This window comes from Polistes dominula, unplaced genomic scaffold, assembly GCF_049000335.1.
Source record: "Polistes dominula isolate Pdom_NZ unplaced genomic scaffold, Pdom_raw_medaka scaffold_35, whole genome shotgun sequence".
NCBI lineage: Eukaryota > Metazoa > Arthropoda > Insecta > Hymenoptera > Vespidae > Polistes > Polistes dominula.
Genome location: NW_028300968.1, coordinates 2,327,460 through 2,349,918, shown reverse-complemented (window position 1 = coordinate 2,349,918; position 22,459 = coordinate 2,327,460). Strand labels below are relative to the sequence as shown.

The following is a 22,459-nucleotide window of genomic DNA, read 5'->3' as shown; positions in this document are numbered from 1 at the left end:
GATCTGCCCACATGATATTTTCTTTTACTCATTCTGTCTTTATCTTTTTTTTTTATTAATATTTTTCTTTCCTTCTCTTGTGTTATTTTTTTTTATTTATTAATTAATTAATTTATTTATTTATTTACTTATAACTTGGGTTAATTATAGTTGAAGTAATTTTTAGTAACATAATCATCCGTAGAAAATTTAAATCATATATATTAAGTTTCTTTATTATTAATTAATGATCATGCAGTTCAATTTTATCGTTTTTGATAAAAATCAAATTCAAAAATATTTTGTGTTCCTTTTTTTAAACACTAAGTGTGAACTATATTGAATATACTATATTGAAAGTTTCAATTTTACGTTATAACGTAAATAACTAAACGTAATAGTTCTATGTAACATTTAGTACATAGTTATTTATGTAACATTTTAATTTTATTTTATTGTTCTTTTTCTATAGACAAATATAAAAATCACAATTTTTTTTTTGGTTTTTAATATTCTCAGACACATAAATGATCAATAACCAATTATTATACTCATTTATAGTATTTTCTTAATACGTTCATTCATTCATTCGTTTATTTCCTCATTCGTTCATACATTCGTTCATACATTCGTACATTTATTGGTTCATTCATTGGTTCATTCATTCATTCATTCGTTTTTCGAAATTGAGTATGGTCGTGACTGTAGAATTTTTTATTACCAAGTGTTACCAACCCACACAAAAAATTCAAAAAATTGATTCTCATCAATTCTACATGCGAAGAATTTCTCGTATGTTCGAACACACGAATCTATCAAATCAAAATCGAACACTTTTTTATACTATTATTATTATTATTATTATTATTATTATTATTATTATTATTATTATTATTATTATTATTGTTATTATTATTACTATTATTTTCTTTTTATTTCTATCTTTTTTTCCCCACCCCTATTTCTAACCGTATGCCTTCGGAAATGAATCGAAATTAAACAAAACAAAAATTCAAATGAAGAAAAAAGAAAAAAGAGAGAAAGATAGAAAGATAGAAAAAGCAACAAGAACGAAGGTCATCTTCCCTACCCGTTACTACTACGAATATGTTTGGTAAATTAATTTGCCGACACGACCATTCCTAGAGGGTGGAAAGCACATAGGGGGTGAGTGGGTGGGCGTATAGCTGGTGACTGGATAACTGGAAAGGGTCACACTAGCGTTAGATGAAACTCTGTAAATGGACAATAGAAAATAAAAATAATAAAAAATAAAAATAAAATAGAAAAAAGAAATAGAAAAAAAAAATACCAAAAGGTATAAAAAATATTTCGTAATTAAAACGATACGATACAATATATATATACATATATATATATATATATACAGGGTGATCTGTAACTGGTGGTACAAGCGAAAAAAAGGTGATACTACTCGAAAAAATAAATAGAAAATATAGAATACAATTTTTGTGTTTGAGACTTTGTTTTCGAGAAAATCGACTTTGAATTTTCGCAAAGTACACGTGCACTTGATCATAACTCCTTAAACTGGACCTACGAACTTTTCGGAAATAGCCTACAAACATTTCGGAAATAGCTTACGAACTTTTTGAAAATAGCCTACGAACTTTTCGGAAATAGCTTACGAAATTTTCGGAAATAGCCTATATAACGAGATATGATCAAGTGCACGCGTACTTTGCGAAAATTCAAAGTCGATTTTCTCGAAAACAACAACCTCAAACAACAAAATTGTATTCTATATTATCGATTTATTTTTTCATGTAGAATCTTTCTCTTTTCGCTTGAATATATATATATATATACCACCAGTTACAGATCACCCTGTATATATGAAGGTTCAATTAAAACGAAGATTCCTAGAAAACGAGGATCGATATTGAACATTTTTGGCGAGTTTTACTAACATTCATAAACGCGTCAAAATGACTCTCGTCTTTTTTCTCTCATTTCTATCATTTCTATTTCTATTTTTTTTGTTTTTTCTATCTTTTTTTTTACTATTGCACCAAACAACAAAAGTTTAAAGTCACACAGTCTTTCTCCCACAACGTTCACCATAAACATCGAATAATTCTCTAACGCTCGAAAGAGCCCTCGAGGTATCCAAAGTTTTCCCACAACTATCCCTGTCCTTTTCTATCATCCACACATACACATACACACAAACACACACATATATATATGTATACTGTCTTTCTCTTTCTCTCTTTCTCTCTTTCTCTCTTTGGCATTCCTTTGTCTCGCGGTTTATCGCCTCCGGGAAATTCTGAAATAGGAGCTACTATTATGGAATGAATTTCTTCTTCCAACGTTATCTTTACGCTCCCCTTTAACCCCCACTTCACCCTCTTCCACCCTTTCTCAAACCTTAACCCAACCCTCCCCTTCATTCCACCAATCTTCCTCTCTCTCTCTCTCTCTCTCTCTCTTTCTCTGCTTCTTTCTCTTTCTGTCTCTTTCTGTCTTTTCTTCATACTACCTACCCCTTGTTTTGACAGCAAATAAATATTTTCATGAGATAGTATTAAACATTATATTTTCATTTACACGTATTATATATATATATATAATAATATATATATATATATATATATATATATATATATATATATATATATACTATATATATATATATATAGTATATTTACTTGTTACTGAGGTTTATTCATTGTCATTTATTAATTATCACTTATTAATTATATTCCATTGAAATAAATCACAGTAATAATTAAATTTTATAGATATTTTATTTTAATTATTTTATTTTATATATATATATATATTTAATAATATATTTTATTTAAATAATATTATTTCTAATTTTTAAAAGGATTAATTTGTATGATTGAAAATTGTATGTTTTTTGTTTTTTTTTACAAAAAACTAATTGTTTGTTTTTTATACGTATTACTATACTTAGTTCTTACTGTTGGGTTTATTAATTTATTTATTGTCACACTATTTTGTAATTATTTTCTATTGAAATAATAATAATTAGTATATATATAATATATTATTCTTAAATTAATTCTGAAAAGAATTAATTTCTATGATTGAAAATTTTATGTTTCTCGTAATAATTGTTTTTTAATAGCTTTGTTTTTTATTGTTTATTGTTTATTTTTATTTTTTTTTCTTGAAAACGAAACGAAACGTTTAAACATTTTTATTAGTTTCAATTCTTTTATTTTATTTTCGTATAATTAAATAATTTATAAGAGAACATTCTTAATAACAATTAATCGAAACATATTTAAGATCAAATTCCACGACGAGAAATAAAAAAAAAGTTATTAAAAAATAAAAATAAAATATAAAAAGGCTAAGAGCAAAGAAATCTACCGTAGAACTAAAATAAAAAAAAAAAAACATATTTCATACTCCAAACGGGGGATTGAAAGGGAGTAAAAAAGAAAAAAAAAATCCGTTATCGGAAAGAATGAAAAAGAAAAAAGAAAAAAAAGAACAAATAAAAAAGACCAACAAAATAAAAAAGAAACAAAAAATTGGGGAAAAGGGTGAGAGATCAGAAGGAAGAAGATGATGGTGATGCAAAAAAAAAAACGAACCAAAAAAAAAATAAAAAAATAAAAAAGGGAGTAAAGAAAAACAAAAGGGCAAAAAGAAGTTAATAAAAAAAAAAAAAAAAAAAAAGTTAGTTCGATCGTCCCTATCAAAGGGGTTGGTATCTAAAAGATCCATATCGAATAACTAAAGGTGGAGAGTAAGGGAAAGAGGATAGCAGTGAAGGAAGGGCTGACGGGGGAGGAGGAAGGGGGTGAAATTATCGATACAATCCCCATTATTGGGTTCGGAGCCACGTGAAAATAGAAAAGGAGAAAGGTTGGTGGAGTAAAAGATGAGATCGATACGACCACCACCACTACCACCCCCTCAATCCTCCCACTCACCCATCCACCACCCCCTCTGTTACCGCGAGTCTCTCTTTTATCTTTTTTTCTTTCTTTTTTTTTATTCTCTCTCTGTTTCATTTTTTTTTCCTTTTTTCTTCAGTTCGTTCGTTCGTTCGTTCGTTCGTTCGTTCGTTCATTCGTTCGTTCGTTCGTACGTTCTCGTCCCCGATAATCGACTTCGTCGTCGTCGTCGTCGTCGTCGTGTCGTCGTCGGTCTGACTTTATCCACCACGTGGCCTTTCGAACTTTCGAGAGAAATCGATATGCGCTTCGCGATGCAGAATAAGACTATCTCTCTTTCTCTCTTTCTATGTTTTTTCTTTATCTATCTATATATCTGTCTATCTTTTTCTGTTTTATTCTCGTCAAATCGTATCGATCGTTTCTTACTTCCATATCCGTTTTGTTATTTCATCCTAGGGATAAAAACACAAACTCAAGCCCCTAAAAGTCTTCATAAATATATATATATATATATATATATATATATATTAGGAATAGGAATAGTAATAGGAATAGAGGAAAAGTATAAATATAATAATAGTATAAATATATGTATAATAACATAATATAAATATTTATTTATAATTTATTATTTATATTACGTTTTTATACTATATTATTATACTATATTATTATACTATATAATTATAATATATTAATATTATTATTACATTATAAATATTTATATATAAATTATATATAATAATATAATAATATATTATATATATATATATAAATATATAATAATACAATATAAAGAAATATAATATAAGTTATAGTTTTATATAGTTTATATAGTTACTAAAAGAGGTATATTGTTTAATGTTGTTTATATTGTTTTATATTGTTTTTATATTGTTAATATTAATATCTAATATTATATTAGGGCATAATTAGAATTAAGTATATTGTCAAGGGGAACGAATATGTAAGGGGGGGGCCTTCGGGATAAACACCCTAAAGGGGTATACCTGAAAAATAAACTTCTTCTTCTTCTTCTTCTATAAATAAATATAATATAATACAAATAAATATAATATAATATAATATAAATAGTATTAAAATTAGTAATAGGAATTGGAGTAATATAAATATATATTTATAAAAAAAAAATCATATATAAACAAAAATAAATTAGTAAGATAATATAAAGAAAGAAAGAAAGAAAGAAAAATAGAAAGAAAGAAAGTAAAAAAAGTAAAATAAAGTAAAAGAGAGTAAAAGAAAAAGAAATAAAACTATTAGGAACACTAGGACAATCGTGGTTTGAAACAAATAATAGGATAGGGGAAGCTCATGAAAATAAAGTAGTAGTAATAATGGTGGTAGTGGTACTACTAGTAGTGATGGTGTTGGTGGTGGGGTTGATAGTTTATAAAAGAAAATAATAAAAGCATATCTTTGATCAAATCGTGCGATACATTTGCCTAACCTCAAAACAGTTAACACATGAAAACAAACTAAAACATAAATAGAAAGAGATAGAAATAGAGTGAGAGAGAGAGAGAGACAGAGAGATAGATAGACAGATAGAGATAGTGAATAGTTAGAAACATGTAGAATCGTTTGCTGATAGATCTCAAATTAATTAGCTAGAAACTAACGACAGACGTGCGTTTTATCATTTCAACTGTACCACACACCGAGTTAGATCATCATCCTCTTCCTGTTACCCCTCTTCGTAGAAGAGTAAGAGAAATTATTATCAAGGTATTGGATAGGATTTGTCGAGGAAGATTATCGCTAGTAGATAACTGAATACTACTCTCCCCCAACCCTCAACCCCCAACCAACGAACTCAACAGAGTAGAGAAAGAGAATGAGGGGACTCGTTTACAGGAAAATGTTGCACTCGTGTATGTAGACAAAACAACAACATACAAACTTATTCCACCTCTTTAAACCCCCTCTCTGATGGTAGTCGTAGTAGTCGTCTTTTTCTACGACACAACCCTCTCCACTTCCTCATACTACTACTACTACTACTACTACTCCGTTTTCTCACCCCTTCTTACCATCCATTTTTCCTCTTTCCCTCAGCCAGCAACCAACCCCTCTCTTCTTCTTCTTCTTCTTCTTTCTCTTTTTCTTACTCTCTCTGTCTCTCTCACAAGTCGTTTCTTTCTTTCTATCGTGGTGCTTATCGACTGCATTATTAAGTCGGTATATTTCCGTAGCCGATGTTATCGATCTATCTCTCTTTCTCTTTCTATCTATTTATCTATCTATTTATCTATCTACCTATCTATCTATCTATCTGTATATATCTGAATAAGTAAGTACCTACATAAATATTTATATATATATATACCTAGATTCATATACGTATGTTGGTAATTATGATATTGGTTTAAATAAACAAACAAAAAATAAAATGTTATATATAAATTTATTTAATTTATTTATTTGATGATATATTATATTAATAATAATCTAAATACTATTAATTTATTTATATAATATAACAAAATATTTTATATAAATACTACTCATTTGTATTATAGATATTGGCATATATAAAAAAAAAACCCAAAATGCTATATACAAATTTATTTATTTGTGACTATATATTATATTATAATTTAATAATATAAATATACATAATATATAATATATTATACATTTTAATTAATTTATATTAACAATGATCTTAATAAGTACTATTTTATTATTTATATAATATAACAAACTATATCACATAAATACTATTCATATTTCCAACATAACAATTTATTTAATATACAAATTTGAATATTATCTCAAACAAGTGTTAAACTGTCCTATCTATCTTACAATCTTTTCTTAACTAACCTAAGTAATTACTAATTAACCATAAGTTTAGTAATTATTAGTTACCATAAAATATAACTAGTATACTAGTTAACTTTCCTTACTAGACTCAACACAACAGTCTCACATCAATAAATAAATAAATATACATTATTATGATATTAAACATATATACATACATGAACACATACATGAACACATACTATGAACACATACCATGAACACATACATGAAACATACCATGAACACATACCATGAACACATACCATGAACACATACATGAAACATACCATGAACACATACCATGAACACATATCATGAACACATACCATGAACACATACCATGAACACATACATGAGCACATACCATGAACACATATACATGTGAATACATACTATAATATATTTTGTGAGTGGTTGAATAGATCGATATATACAACAGTAATATATATATATATTAAACCTTCTCTCGGGTTTGCCAGAGGCAGGCACAAGCAAGCAACCACCAGCAGCCCCCTGAAGCCATTCGTCCTGGAACAAGCGGTTAAAGGCGGACACGCGGTGTGCTAAGTGACAGCCACTAACCGATTTACGATCGTATTCGCGTGTGCGCGCGCGTATACTTACTCAAACCACCCACACATACACACATACATACATATACATCTCTTCAGATCCCGATACCCATCCTCTTCTGTATTCTACACTCTCTCTTTCTCTCTCTACTACACTTTTCTGGTTAGAGGAAGTGAGGAAACTAGAGGAGGGGTGGAAATAGGGTGGTAAAGGGGGAAGGAAGGGTAGGTAGGTTGAGGGGGCGTTACGGTAATGTTCGATCGAAGTTCGATGCTCTCTCTCTCCAAACGAGATGATGTTAATTTGCACGAATTTCCGCGAAAGATATTTCTCTATAATTGTTATAACAAATTTTATATATATATATATTTTTTTTTCTTTCTTTTTTCTTTTTTTTGTTTGTTTTATAATTAAAATATAATATCAATTGAGATACTGTTTTATAGATTTTTTTTATCTGCGTTAAAATTGTATTTTCTTTTTTATTTTTATTTTGAAAGTATAGAAATATCTGATCTTTAAAATGTTTAATATAAAATCCATTTGTTTTTGTTCGGGTTAAATATATCAAACTAACTTCTACTTATATTTATTAGTATTAAAAAGAAACGATAAATAAGAGATAACATAAAAAATTATTAATAAATTATTTTTCCGTTGACAAATGTTTAAACTATCATTAAATTGTATTTAAACAAAAAAAAAAAAAAGGAAAAGAAAATAACAAGATTTTTCATACACTTTGAATGCTAATATTCTTTAACATTCGACAAGGATCGTATTACAAGATAACAAAGAGAAAATAGGAGTTAGGGGTTGGAGTTTGATGTTGGGGGTATAAGTATGGGTGTGGGTGTGTAAGAGAAATGGGGATAGGTTTGTAGGTGGTTGGTAAATGATACTTTCGCGTGGTTCGTTGCATTCGAGATCCATCTTATTATAGTAGTAGTTGTAACTAACTACGATAAAATTCTTTAACTTAACTTGGTATACTTTTTACCCTTTTTTTTTTTTTTAGTTCGTTAATCATCAGATTACATTTTTAAAGCGATAATATTTTATGATAAATTAATTTTAAATAATTTTTATCATCATTTAAACGATAAAGATTATCCAAACCAATTGTAAATGAATTGAATTTGATTTTTATTTCTTTTTTATATTTTTGCAAACAAACGTTCTGTTAAATCGCATTAAGGAGATAATTCTGATCTAAAAATTTGCAAAAATCGATTTTTTTTTTGTATTCTTAAAATGTTAATAAACATCATATAAAAAAAATGGATACTAAAAATGTTTTTCACTTTTTTTTTTGTATCTTAGTTTGAAAAATGGCTAAAATTTAGGTTTCTAGACCAGAATATCCCATTAACCCCTATTATACTCCTCCAATTTTATATTAACCATAAGTTCTCAAAATTTTTATTAAATTAATAAAAATTATCTGTGAAATAATATTTCATTAATTAAATACATATTTATTTTTGATTTAATAATAAATAATATACATTTTTCATACGTTTTCAATGTGATTGAAAAATCATTTATAATATAATATAATAAATTTGTTGTTATAATGTTGAAAAATAAAATTGTTCAATTAGGATTGAAAAAAAATATGATTGAATCGATGTTTTAAATGTTATTTAGTATATATTTAAAATTTAAATTGTTTTTTTTTTAATTTTTCTGTTTCAGTATTACGAGATGTCGTATGGCCTCAACGTGGAGATGCACAAACAGGTGAGATTTCATCAAAAAATATAAATAAATTAATTAATTTAGATCGTTTTAGTATTTATAATTGGAAAACAATTGTTTTCAACAATTATTGAAACTATCGTTTCTCGGTTAAATTTACTTTTGTTTAAAAAAAAAAAAAAAAAAAAACACGTAAGTAATTCTCGTATGTTTAAAATTGAAAAGTTATCTACACACCTACGTAATTTAATTTCTTCAAATTAATTTAAAAATAAAAAATAAATAAATAAATAAATTATAGTTCATTTGAATCAAGTAATATTCGAGTTTAGCTTTAACAGAAAGAAAGGGGTTAATTTTAGGGGATAAATAAAGGTTAATGTTATAAAAGTTTAGGTTAAATAAACTTACATAACCTTCAAATTAATTTACAAAAAGAAAAAACATAATTATGGTTCAATTTAATCAAATAATTTTCTAGTTAGCTTTAACAGAAAATGGGATTAATTTTATAGGGAAAGTTTAGGTTAATGTTTAGGTTAAGGTTATGTAAATTTAGGTTATGTAAGTTTACGTTAAATAAACTTAAATAACCTTCAAATTAATTAAAAAAAAAAAAAAACAAATTATAGTTCAATTTAATCAAAAATTATTCGAGTTAGCTTTAACCAAAAAACGGGGTTAATTTTACAGGATAAAATTTAGGTTAACAAAGATCTTCAAATATTAATTTAAAAAAAAAGAAAAAGAAAAAAAAATCAAATTATAGATAAATTTAATCAAATAATATTCGTGTTTAGTTTCAACCAAAAAAAAAAGGGGGGTTAATTTTGTGAAATTTAGTTTAATGAAGATCTTCAATGAAACGAACGATACACTCATGAGACAATTGCAGGGGTAGAAAGAAGATCGTGCAAAACCGATTACTTTGAATTGAAATTGGGAGGGTGGTTAAAAAAGAGATAAGAAATAGAAAAGAAGGGAAAGTTTAAGGGTAAACGTTTAAGCTTGGAAAATCGTGTAATTTCGGCTAATTAAGGGGAAAAACAGTTAAAGGATCAACCCCCCAGCCCTGTTTCTTACTCTGTCAGCAATTTTCTTAAAAGCAAGTTTTAGTAATCCGTTTCGTTCTAACACACAGCACAGGTTTTAAACTACTATGCCAATGTTTACTGCTAAAAAGAATAGTATGGCAACTATATAAACAGAACATAACCTAAACAAAACTCCAAAAGTAACCCAAACCAACCCCTCTTGCACCCTTTAGATAAAAAGGGACGAGTTGATATTCATTAGCATTAGCGGCCGATCATTTCTCACCCTTGTATCTAAGGGCAAGAAGGGACTTCTTAATGGGGTGCAAGCCCAACAACGAATCGAGTATTGGTTGTTAAAGAGATTCACGAAAAGGGTATGAAGTGGGGGGTGAATAAAAAGGTGGTTAAAGGGATGAGAAAACAAGTACGACCAATTGTGTTTTCTTTTTCTTTTTTTGAAGTGAAAACTTCTTTAAAATGGGAGTGATCTGAAAAGTAAATAAACGGAAACGGAGCTATGTAACGAAGCTATGAAACGGCTGCCATACTAAATAATGAGAGAAAAAGAGACAAACATAGGATTTAGACTGCGAGGGAATGAGACGGAATATAGCTATACAGTTTTTCCTATTCTCGGTCTCCTCTTTATGCTATGCTTCGTAGTTATCGCTCCTGGTTGTATATGTGTGTGTTTGTGTGCGACTGCATACGACAAAGCGTAAATACACATATTCTTACGATACTCGCAATGTTTGTAGGTAGGAGCGATAGAAAGGTAAAAGAATAAACAGAGATAAGCACGTAGGTATGCGACAAAAGTATAAGGCCCAAACGAATCGACTGTCGACATAAACAAAGAAGGTGCGTGGTATGTTTTTTTTTACCAAACGTGTCATTTCTTTCAATTCGTAAAAAAATTTAAAATAATAATTAAATTTTAATACTAATGACTATAATATTAATTGAAATTTATATAAAAATTCAAAAGAATAATTTTTTCTCATTTATCATTTATTTTACATGAAATACACATACCCACATATAAACACAAAATACAGTTAAATCCGTATATCGCAGTAAATCTCGTAATCGATTCGTTTACGTTAAAAAAGAAAAAAAAACTAAAATAAAAAATTAAAAACTTCGATAACTGGTAAAAAAGTTAGAAAACTACTTCACAGAAGTTGTCGCAGTACCAACTGTACCAACTGTTTAATTGATAGATTGAGTGGTAATAAAATTATTAAGTTGAAAATAGAAATAAATCAATAATAATAATAATAATAATAATAATAATAATAGTAATAATAATAAAAGGGGGTTGGAAAAAAAAAGAAAATAAGCGTTGGGTAGGGAAAAGTAAATCAATTCCCTGGAGGGTTAAAATACTTCCCTTTCCCCTTTTTTCTAACAGAATCCCCTCACCCTCTGCAACCCACCACCACAACCACTTCTACCACCACCACATAACCACCCTCGTTGACACGACAAATTGTGAACGAAACTAATGTACAATCCGGTATAATATATCCATCTATTTTTCTTACTTTTATTTCTCGTTTTTTTTTATTCTTTGAAAAAAAGCAAACGAAGGGTCATAGTCGTCAAAGGGTGGTTTGGGGAGGGTTTAATTGGAAGAAATTGGTTTATATCACAAGACCAATCTAATTAACTGTAATAATATGAACTCTTGGACAATTTTGCAATATTTCTGTTTCTCTCTTTCTTTTGTTAACTAAAAAAAGATTAAACTGTTTTATTTGCAACATTTGAACCATAGTACCATTGCAACTTGCATATAAACCATGTGTGTACCAACGGGGGGTACGAACGATCAGTGAAAAAAAAATACGAAGAACCATAAATTATCTCTTTTATCAAACCACCCCCAACCCTCACCCCCACCCTTTTTTCTCTTTATTCTCATCGTACAATTTTTTTTTATCTTTTTTTTCTTTCTATTTTTCTGTCCAACTTTTTCTTTTTTTTTTTTTTTTTTTTTTTTACCAAGTGAGTGGAAGAGAGAGGAAATTACGATAAAAGACGAGCAGCAACCAACCACCATGGTGTGTACCGGAAATAATCTATAATATCGTATACTCCCTCCCCCATATCTTTCTTTCTCTCTCTTTTTTCCTTTTTCACACCCTTTTCATCCCTTTTCCAAATTTACGTACCTCGTACATCGATCATCCGAGTAACGATCTTTTATTTTTATTTTTTTTTATTTTTCTTTTATTCTGATGGTCATTTTTCTTCAAAATCATTTATCACGTATCATTTATCATTTATCATGTTACTTTCTTACTGGTAGTGGTGGTAATGGTGGTGGTTGTGATGGTAGGGGTAGTGGTAGTTCATCGTTTTCCTATTTCATTTCACTGTCTTTTTCCTTACTTCTCTTGAGAAAAGGAAAACACGAGAGAATGGAAACAAGATATGTCTTCTTATTTCATTCTATATAAAAGTAACACTATATATATATATAGTGTATGTATAAATATGTAATATGTGACTACATATATAAAGATAAACTTATGTAGAAATGTTAGATCACATTATATGTGTATAAAAATAACACAGTGTGTGTTTGTAGATATTAGATTTATGTAAAAATATTAGAAATTAAAAAAGAAATATATATATAATATGTAATATATAGGTTAAAATTATATATATAATTTTTTATTTATAATATAAAATATAATATTATTTTAATAAATTTTATAAAATTTATTTAATACAATAATCAAAAAATAATACTATTATTTATATAATAATATAAATAATAATAAATAAATAAAATTAATTCAACAAAATTAAAATAATAAAGTTATATATATATATATATATATATATATATATATATATATATATATATATATATATATAATAATAATTTATAATTACAAAAAAAAAATATATATATATATATAAAGTTAAAACCCTAAATATATATATAGGGGGCATGATACATATATATATATATAAGTCACCCCTATACATGTAGTGACTATACATATGTATGTATATGTAGTGTGTGTAAATAGATCTACGTAGAAATATTGGAGACCAAAAAGTACATATATATCATCAACATCATCATCATCATCATCATCATTCCCACCACCAACACCACTACCCTCACCCCTTCCTCGTTTCTCCTATTCCCTAAGAAGTTAGTTCCTCTGACACTTAGAAGCTCTAGCAGAAGCTCTTTCGAATCCGCGTGGGGTACTTCCTTCGGATTCTCGGTTCTTTTTCAATTGGAGGACCTTTCTCAACCCTCCACCCTCTTACCTCCTACCCCACCCTGACTCTACTCTTATCCCTTCTTTTTTTCTCTTCTTTTTTTTCTCTTCTTTTTAACCGAATGAAAACAATCTTACCCCTCCTTACGAGGTTAGAGCAGCTCCCACTTTTCTATCTTACCAACCAAGCTAAACCAAACCTCCCTACCCTCTTTTAAGTCTCAAGCTTTTACACTTTTTCTTTTCTCTTTTTTTTTTTTAGTTGCCACTGTCGATAATATTCTCTCTTTTTTCTTTCTTATTCTCTTCTATTTTACAGTCTTTCACCTACCCCTTCCTCTTCATTCTCATCCTCCAACCCTCTATCTTTAAATATATGTATATATAGGTATCTCTTTCTTTCTTTCTTTTATTACGATATTGATTCTCTTTTTCTATTTCTCTCGTTCTTCTATTACAATATTGATTCTCTTTCTATCTCTCTCTCTCTCTCTCTCTTTCTTTCTTTCTTATTCTTCTATTACAATTTTTTCTCTCTTTTTATTTTCCTCTCTTCTCTCTCTCTCTCTCTCTATCTTTCTCTTGTTTTCTTTTTATTTTTCTTTCACTCTTATTCTTCTATTACAATTTTTCTTTTATTACTTTTCCTTTCTTTTTTCACGTTCTTTCTTTTTCTCTCTTTCTCTTTCTCTCTTTCTCTTTCTCTCTTTTTTTTTTATTCTCTTTGTCACTACCACATGAAAATCCCTAGTCGTTGACTTCTATCTCTTTTACTCGTATAAGCTAGAAACCCCAACATTTGCTTCTCTCTTTCTCTTTCTCTTTCTCTTTCTCTTTCTGTCTTTCTCTTTCACTCTTTCTCTTTCACTCTTTCTCTTTCTGTCGTTCTCTTTCTGTCTTTCTATTTTCAACCCCTTGAAACACAGACGAAGCTACAACACCAACGTTTTACTACTGTGAGTTAACTCGAATTCATCGACTACGATGACGATGTCCTAGTTTGGATTACGATTCACCCTCCCTCTCACCCTCATCCCCTCGCCACAACTTCTACCCCTGTTACCCCTCTTTCCCTCTTTCTCTCTCTCACGTTCTGTTTAAACACTCGTAGTAGCTCTTACGGTCACGAATCTTGAAAGTCTCTCCTGAAAGAGGGGTAGATCAAAAACAAAAGTGAGAGAGATAGAGAGAAAGAGAAGAGGGTTGAAAGGAAAAAGGGGATGAGGAACGCGGTGAACGATCATCGATATCGGTCTTGCGGTAAAATCGTTAGTGGTAGTGGTAGTAAAGTGTTCATAGTAGTAGTAAAGTATTGGTAGTGGTGGTGGTGGTGGTGGTGGTGAACTTTGAAATGAATATGAAATACCATTTATTTCTCAAAAAAATTTACAAATTTCCACATGGGGTGAGGGATAAATTTTAATCTCATTTTAACTTTCTTTTAAAATTATTTTTACGATTTTTAATAACAAAAGTAATAATATTGAGGTTATGTCACAGAAAGTTCGTGTAGATTTTCGGTTCTTTTGGTAAAAAAAACCTGAAAAGAGTTCTTGGAAGGATAAAATTTTGAAGTTACCCTTCAAGATGGAGGATAAGTTGTAAAACAAAATGGCACCTATATATTATTCAATAAATATAAAAATAAATATTAAAAAAAAAAACTTAAATGCGATGCGTTTCAATCTTCCGTCAAAATCATGGTGAACTTTTTCCAGACAACCAACCCACACAATAATAATAATATTTTATTATTTGTTAATAGGTGTACAACTTTTTACTTCCGCCATTTTTTCTATTAGCCATCTGTAGGAAAATCTCGGAAGCAAAACTGTATACCTAATAAATCTTGTTGTTTTCTATCTTTCTTTCTATTCTTTGTTTTTTTGTTTTTTTTTTTAATGACAATATAAATTAATATAACAACAATAATAATAAATATAGAAAGCTTAATTAATAATAATTAATAAATAATTAAAAATAATTTTATTAATAATATTATTAAAATACAATTTTGTTTTTGGTTACCCACCCGTGTTGTTATTCGCATTCCGTGTTTTGTATTTTCCAAAATTTCAAACCAAAAATAAAACTCGTCTACGACGATGATCGGGATAAAAGTGGTGGAGGGTGAAGAGTGAGGGTGAAGAGGTGAAGGGGTAAAGGGGTAAGGACTCGGTGGAATTTGAAACGTTATCGGAAATAAAAGCGCGACTTTTTCCTGTCGGGAAGGGATGGAAGGAAGAAGAACAAAAAATAAAATGGAGAAAGAAAAACGAATAAGTCCGAGGGATGAAGCTAGAGGAAAGTGGAATGGGGTGAGATGGGATAGGGTGAGTGCAAGCGGATCAAGAGAAAGAAAAAGAAGAAGAAGATAAAAAAAGAAACAAAAAGAGATAGGATAGGAGAGAAGGAGGGAGGGAGGGAGGGAGGTAAGGAGGGAGGGGGAGGGTACAGTAATGAGTTTCAACGATTAATCCTTCGGATAATTCTAACTAATTCCTCACATTTCTATACGTTCGAAAGTAGAATCGTTAGTTAAACGATTAATTCGAAAAAGAAAGAAATTGAAACGATTAACAAAATTACTGAGATATATATTTCTACGGTTTATTATATAATAATAATAATAATAATAATAATATTTAAAAAAAAAAATAAAGAAAATGACAATAAATTCATTCGAGGGTTAAATTGGTAATAAATATAATTTATATAAATCATTTTCTTTGACTTATTATTCTTCAAAAATAATATTAAATAATTCGAGGATGAAATTGGGAATAAATATAATTTGTATAAATCATTTTCTTTGACTTATTATTCTTCAAAAATAATATTAAATAATTCGAGGATGAAATTGGGAATAAATATAATTTGTATAAATCATTTTCTTTGATTTATTATTGTTTAAAAATAATATTTAAAAAATTCGAGGGTAGAATTGGTAATAAATATAATCCATTTAGTTTGTTTTATTATTTTCTAAAATAATATTATTAAATTAATATTAATTTTTATTTTTATTTATTTTATTAATATTAAAAATTCAAATAAATTTCTATAGTTTTTTATTTAAAATAAAATTAAATTTAAAAAAAAAAAAAGAATACTAATTATATATAGAACAGATTCTTGTTTCGTTTAGTTTTAAATAAAACGGGGTAAAGAGAGAAATTTTGCAATTTTTGTTTTATTTGCAAATAAAAAATTGAATCGTTAGGAATAGAAAAATAAAATAAAATAAAATAAAATAAAAAATAAAATTAAAAAAAAATATATACAAATTATACATTGAACAAATTCTTGTTTAATTTAATTGTATTTTTTTATAACCTCAAATTTGACAATTTGTGTTTTATTTGCAAATAAGAAAAAATATAATCTGAATACGAATAGAAAAATAAAATGAGAAGAAATCCTGGCATGTGTTGAAATTATCCCGAGGAATAGGAAGAGGAATAGGAGGAGTAGAAGAAAAAGAATGGGTGCAAGAAGAAGGGGTGGAAATGGGGATGGGGTTAAACCTTTCTACTCGAAATTCCTACTAATTGTTCGAACGCTTTCGTTAACCATGGCACGTACGCGGCTTTCGGAAACGACGCGTTTGGGTATCCTACGGTGATTTCCATGGGAAATGAGAATTTTCATTCGACGAAGTAATAAAAAAAAGAAAAAGAGCTAGATAGATAGATAGATAGATAGATAGATAGATAGATAGATAGATAGATAGATAGATAGATAGATAGATAGATAGATGGATGGATGGATTAGATAGTAAAAAAAAAAAAAGGAGACAAAAAATGTTGAAGAATGGGAGGGATAAATGAAAACGATTTCACGAAAGTTTAAAAAAAAATTACGAAAGTCAGAATTCTCTCCCACCCCTTCAAAAAAAAAAAAAAGAATAGATAACCTATAAGAACGTTTAATAGTGTTAAAGTAATATTTAAGGTTAGTGTTAATATATTTTGAAAGAGAATATTTGGAGATTATTTTGAAATTTGGAATAAAACACATGACACGTCCATGCATTGAAGTCACCAAAAGAAAGTCACCAAATAAAAAGAGAAGTAAAATATCCTTTTTCTAGTTTTTATATTTTTTATTATTTTTATTTAATTTTTTGCCTATTTTTTAATTTTATATAATTATTATTTATATATTTTTATTTTTTTTATATATATTATTATATATTGTTTTATATATTTATTTAATGTATTAAATTAATTTAATATATTAATAATTTTACATTTTTAATTTAAAATTTTTTTTTATATTTAATTTAATAATTTTATATTTTTAATTTAATAATTTCATATTTAATATTTTATTTTATATTTATATTATATTATTAATATATTTTATATTATATTTTATTATATCTTTTATATTATTATTTTAGGGAGTGTTTTTCTTTCTCTCTTTCCCTTATTTTCTTTCTTTCTGTTCTTTCTTTTCTTTTTTTTTCTTTCGTTGGCGACACTGTGTAATCAAGAAAATCTAATCTAGCAACGTTGTTTGGTAAGTCACTCGACGAATGAGAAAGACTTAAAAGGGGTGTCAAGTAACCATTCTCTTCTTCTTCTTCTTCTTCTTCTTCTTTTTCTTCTTCTTCATCTTCTGCTACCCTTTAGAAACCCTTTTACTAGAATGGAAAGATCCTAGATGATTGTTCATCATCCCTTTTATTTTAAATACTCACCCTCAGTCTTAATCCTTCATCGTTACGCTTTATTCCAACGAACAAGTATTATAATAAATTTTGTTCGAATCTTTTCGAATTAATTCTCAAACGAGGGATGTAATAGGGTGAGGATGGGCAGGGGGAGGGTTGGTCGGCAAATTAATTTCTTTTTCTTTATCTTTTTTTTTTTTTTTAAATTTAAACAAATCGTTGCAAACTTTTACCAGTGCAAAATCATCGTGAGAACAAATATTCGTTACGTTTCTACCACCAAACAAAAAAAAACCACCCCATCTTCCTCACCCACCCTCCCTAACAATCCTTCCACTCTCTTCTACGTTCCGATTAGATTTTTTTTTTACTTTCCTTTATTTTATTTTTTAATTTCCTCTCTTGTTTTCTTTTTTCTTTTCTTGCTTGTTTGTGTGTGTGTGTGTTTTTTTTTTCATCCACACAAGAGACTCGTACAATTTATTTCACCTGGGGAATATTCAGTTTTGTTCTTTTTTCTTTCTTTCATTTCTTTTATAAATTTTTGTTCTTCTTTACTTAAAACTCTCTTTTATCTTGGAAGTATTATTATCTGATAGTACTAGCTCATTACACAAAGTAACTGGTTGTAAAAATCAAGATGCGTTGAAACTAACACAAACAAACACACATACACACACATTCACCCCGATTCACCCCCGTCAGTTAAAATAATTTTCTTTTAAACGAGCACGTTTTACCTGTACATTTATAAGTTTGTATGGGTGATATTTTTACAACAAAATATTATTTGTATTTTATTTAATTTCTTTAAAAAGGAGATTAAAAAATATATTTCAAGATGGTGTCAGAATCATAATACTCTGTGGCTGTTTATTTCTTTTTCTTTTTTTTTTTTTTATTCTTGCAAGGTTTACACAAAATCGATATCGTTGTATTATTCCTCGACTTTCTAACCACCCCCTTCACCCTACCACCCATCCGACGCCATTTACTCTCTTTCTTCTCGTCTTCTTCTTTTTTTTTTCCTTTTGCTACTAAAACCCCCACGAGATATTTTCTTCGATAGAAATCCTACGTGGGTGTGGGATACGTCTCGCGAATTGAAAATTGTGTGAGATGATATTTTTGTTGGAATATAAAAAAGTGTATAACATCATCATCATCATCATCATCATCTATTTTGGTATAGTGTGTTGTCCAAGATAGTTTTTGTCAGAAATTCGCAACTATTTTCTTGTTTATATCAAATATTTTATAAAGAAGAAACTTGTGTATGTATATGTGTGTTTATAGGGTTGTCTGATGGAATAGAAATTTGTTTTAAATAAAATAATAATAATTTAATAAGATTCAAGTTTAGTTGGTAATTATTATCTTTTAATAATTTTAACACAAATTAATAAAATATTCTATAAAAATACGTTTGTTTTAAATCAAATAATAATATAATAAAATACCGTTTTAGTTAGTAATTATTATCTTTAAATAATTAACATAATTAATATAATATTTTACCGAAATATTTATTTATGTTTTTTTATATAAAATAAAATAACCTAATTGGTAGCACAAATATATAAAAATTGTAATAGTTTGTATAGAATACAAAATAAAATTACACGGACTATTTATTATTATTATTATTATTATTATTATTATTATTATTATTATTATTATTATTACTATTATTATTATTTTTTATTATTTATATTAATAATACAATTTTACATAAAATTTACTTTACCAAAAAGAAAGGTAGAAATGCACATAATTAATTTATTAATATTAATATAATTTATATCTAAACATAAAAAGGCATAATTTTAACATAAATAATATTTAATATTTTAGAAATATTTATACGTGCTTTTTATATAAAAAAAAAAAAATGACCAAATTTATAACACAAACATATAAAAATTCTAATAATTTGCATAACATACAAAATAAAATTCCACAAACTTCTTATCATTATAATTATTATTAATATTATTATTTTTCTTATTTATAATTCTAATACAATTTTACATATAGAATTTACTTTAGAAAAAAAGAAGGCATCAGAAGAAATAAAAAAAAAACCAAAAGCAAAAGAAAAGGGCATAAATCATGCATCCCTTTTAGGTAAGCAACGGAAGTATTCAATAAACTGATGCTGAAGTTTTACCCACGCGTAATACTACATCGAAGCATAATATAGAAGCTAGATAACTTATGTAATATCATAGTAATTACTTGAAATGCCTTCGAACAGCTGAGCATAGAACCTTACAAAGTATCTAGGGGATTAGTTCCTTTGAGAAGAACCTACTGAAAATAACCCCTATTTCAGTTTAAGTAGTAGCCGAGGAAAACGCGCTAAGCCCCCTAACATAATCTCGCTCGATTCATTTTACACACACACACAAACACAAATCCTCATAGTTTCTAGCAGTTCATCCACACACACACACACACACAAACACACACCCAGACATCTTTTCAACCGTGAACGTTCATATTTATCTTATGAATTAAGAAAACTAAAAAAACAAATACAGAAATGAATTTAAAAAAACAATATGTCAGTTATGGTGGTGGCGGTGGTGGGGGTGGGGTTGGGAATAGGGTTAGGGATTGTTTTTAATAAAAAAAAATCTAATCTTTTCTTCATGGTTATTTTTCAAATGATTTGTTCGTCAAAAATCAAACAACATTTAACAATTTCATTCTTTCCTATAAGAAACAACCCCTAAGTTTGTACACATACATACACACATAATAGGGATAGGGATAGTTTTAAAAAAATCTCAATCTTTTCTTCATGATACTTTCCAAATAATGTGTACACCAAAAATCAAGCAAACAACATTTAACAATTTCATTCTTTCCTATAAGAAACCAACCCTAAGTTCATACACATACATACAAACATAGCAACTCACACAGACATATGTTATTTTTTTCATCCCTTTTTGATGGGATATGCAATTTCTTTTTTCGGTTGTTTTTCGATTTCTTCCTTTCTCTCTCTTTTTCTCTCCCTCTCTCTCTCTCTCTCTCTCTCACACTCACTTTGATAAAAAATAAAAAATGCAGAAAAAAAAAGAAAAGGGAGAGACCAAATAAAAAGAGATCGTCGAACGATGGGGTGATGGTGGTGTAGTAGTAGGGTTCGTCGAGCTTCCCTGGAATATACGAGGGTGGGTGGGAGGAAAGAAGGGGTGAGAGATTGGAGGAGTTGTGAGGGGGTTTGGGAGAAACGGGTTGGACAGAAAGGGATGAAGATGAGGAGGAGGAGGGGGTTAGGGAGGGTGGACTAGCAAGGGGTGAGGGGTCGGCTAGCGTTTCTCCATCGCGGCTATACTCGACGTCCGATAAAAAATGTGCAGGTTGACCAATTGCACATAACTCAAGCTGCCTTTCCAGTTTCTCACGGACATAACACGAACACACTGACCTATTCGAACAGATACACACACATACACATGCATATACAGATATACGTTGCGTATAACCATCCATCCATCCGACACCCCCCACCTCATCCCCATTCCACCCCTACCTGGCTTTCCCTTTCCTACTTCCATCCCATCATCTCTCTCTCTCTCTCTTTCTCTTTCACTTTGCTTTCGCTCTTTCGTTCACACTTTCTCTCCCCCTCTTTCACTTTTTTTTTGGAGGGTTGTTTTTTTCTTTTCCTCTTTCTCTTTCTAGCAGCAAACGAATCCTACGCTTCGAGGTCGGTCACACGAACGAACGAACGAACGAACGAATCCCCGAGCCTCAGTGGCAGTGGCAACACTCGGTGCGTCCTCGTCTCACACGTACGAAAGACGCAGACGCGTATATTTGAGTTCTTTTATTTGGGGTACCCTGCAGGGGTAGGTAGATAGGTAGATAGGTAGATAGGTAGGCAGGCAAGCAGCAGGCTTGCACAGAGAGTCGAGTTGAGTCGAGTTGAGTCGAGTTGGGTGGTTAGGTAGTTGGGTGCTAGCAAAAGGGGTGTTGTGGGGGGGTGGCTAGGGTGACTGAGGTGGGCTGGTGTATATGCGCTTGGGTTGGGGGCGATGACATCGATTTTTTACCCGTTGCTAATCTCAATGTTACCTGCAACCTCCTCCTATATTCCTCCTCCGCCTGCAGTTCGGCCATCTCTTCCCCTTTTAGACTGAGGGGGTTGGAAAGGGGTAAGGGGAAGCCCAGGTCCAGGTCCAGTCCATCTCGCTTCACCTTTTTCTCTTTCTCGTTTACTCTTCCAACTCGTAGACCAGTGGTGGTGGGTTGGTAGTGGTGGACCATCCGTTCTGCGGGAAAACGTGCATGTGCATCGGACCCACCACCCACCACCATTCCGAGAAGGAATAACCATTTTTTTTCTCCCTCATCCCCCACCCACCCCCTCCCTGTACTACTCTGGGACAACACTTGTGCCGCGTCGAGCTTGTGTCGCATGAATTTTCTCTTCATCCCTCTTTTCCTATCCAACCAACCAATTCCCTCCTCTCCTCTCCTCTCCTC

The 22,459-nt window shown here is 29.4% G+C and overlaps 1 protein-coding gene across 16 annotated transcripts in view; it reads left to right on the top strand.

The window, feature by feature from the left end:
* Window positions 1-22,459, top strand: part of gro (TLE family member transcriptional corepressor groucho) — a 121,261-nt gene that overhangs the window by 58,236 nt on the left and 40,566 nt on the right. For all 16 annotated transcript variants that reach the window (XM_089173322.1, XM_089173320.1, XM_089173319.1 and 13 more), the window contains one exon: window positions 8,988-9,032. In XM_089173322.1, coding sequence (XP_089029448.1) covers window positions 8,988-9,032 — 45 coding nt within the window. The remainder of the gene's footprint in view (window positions 1-8,987; window positions 9,033-22,459) is intronic.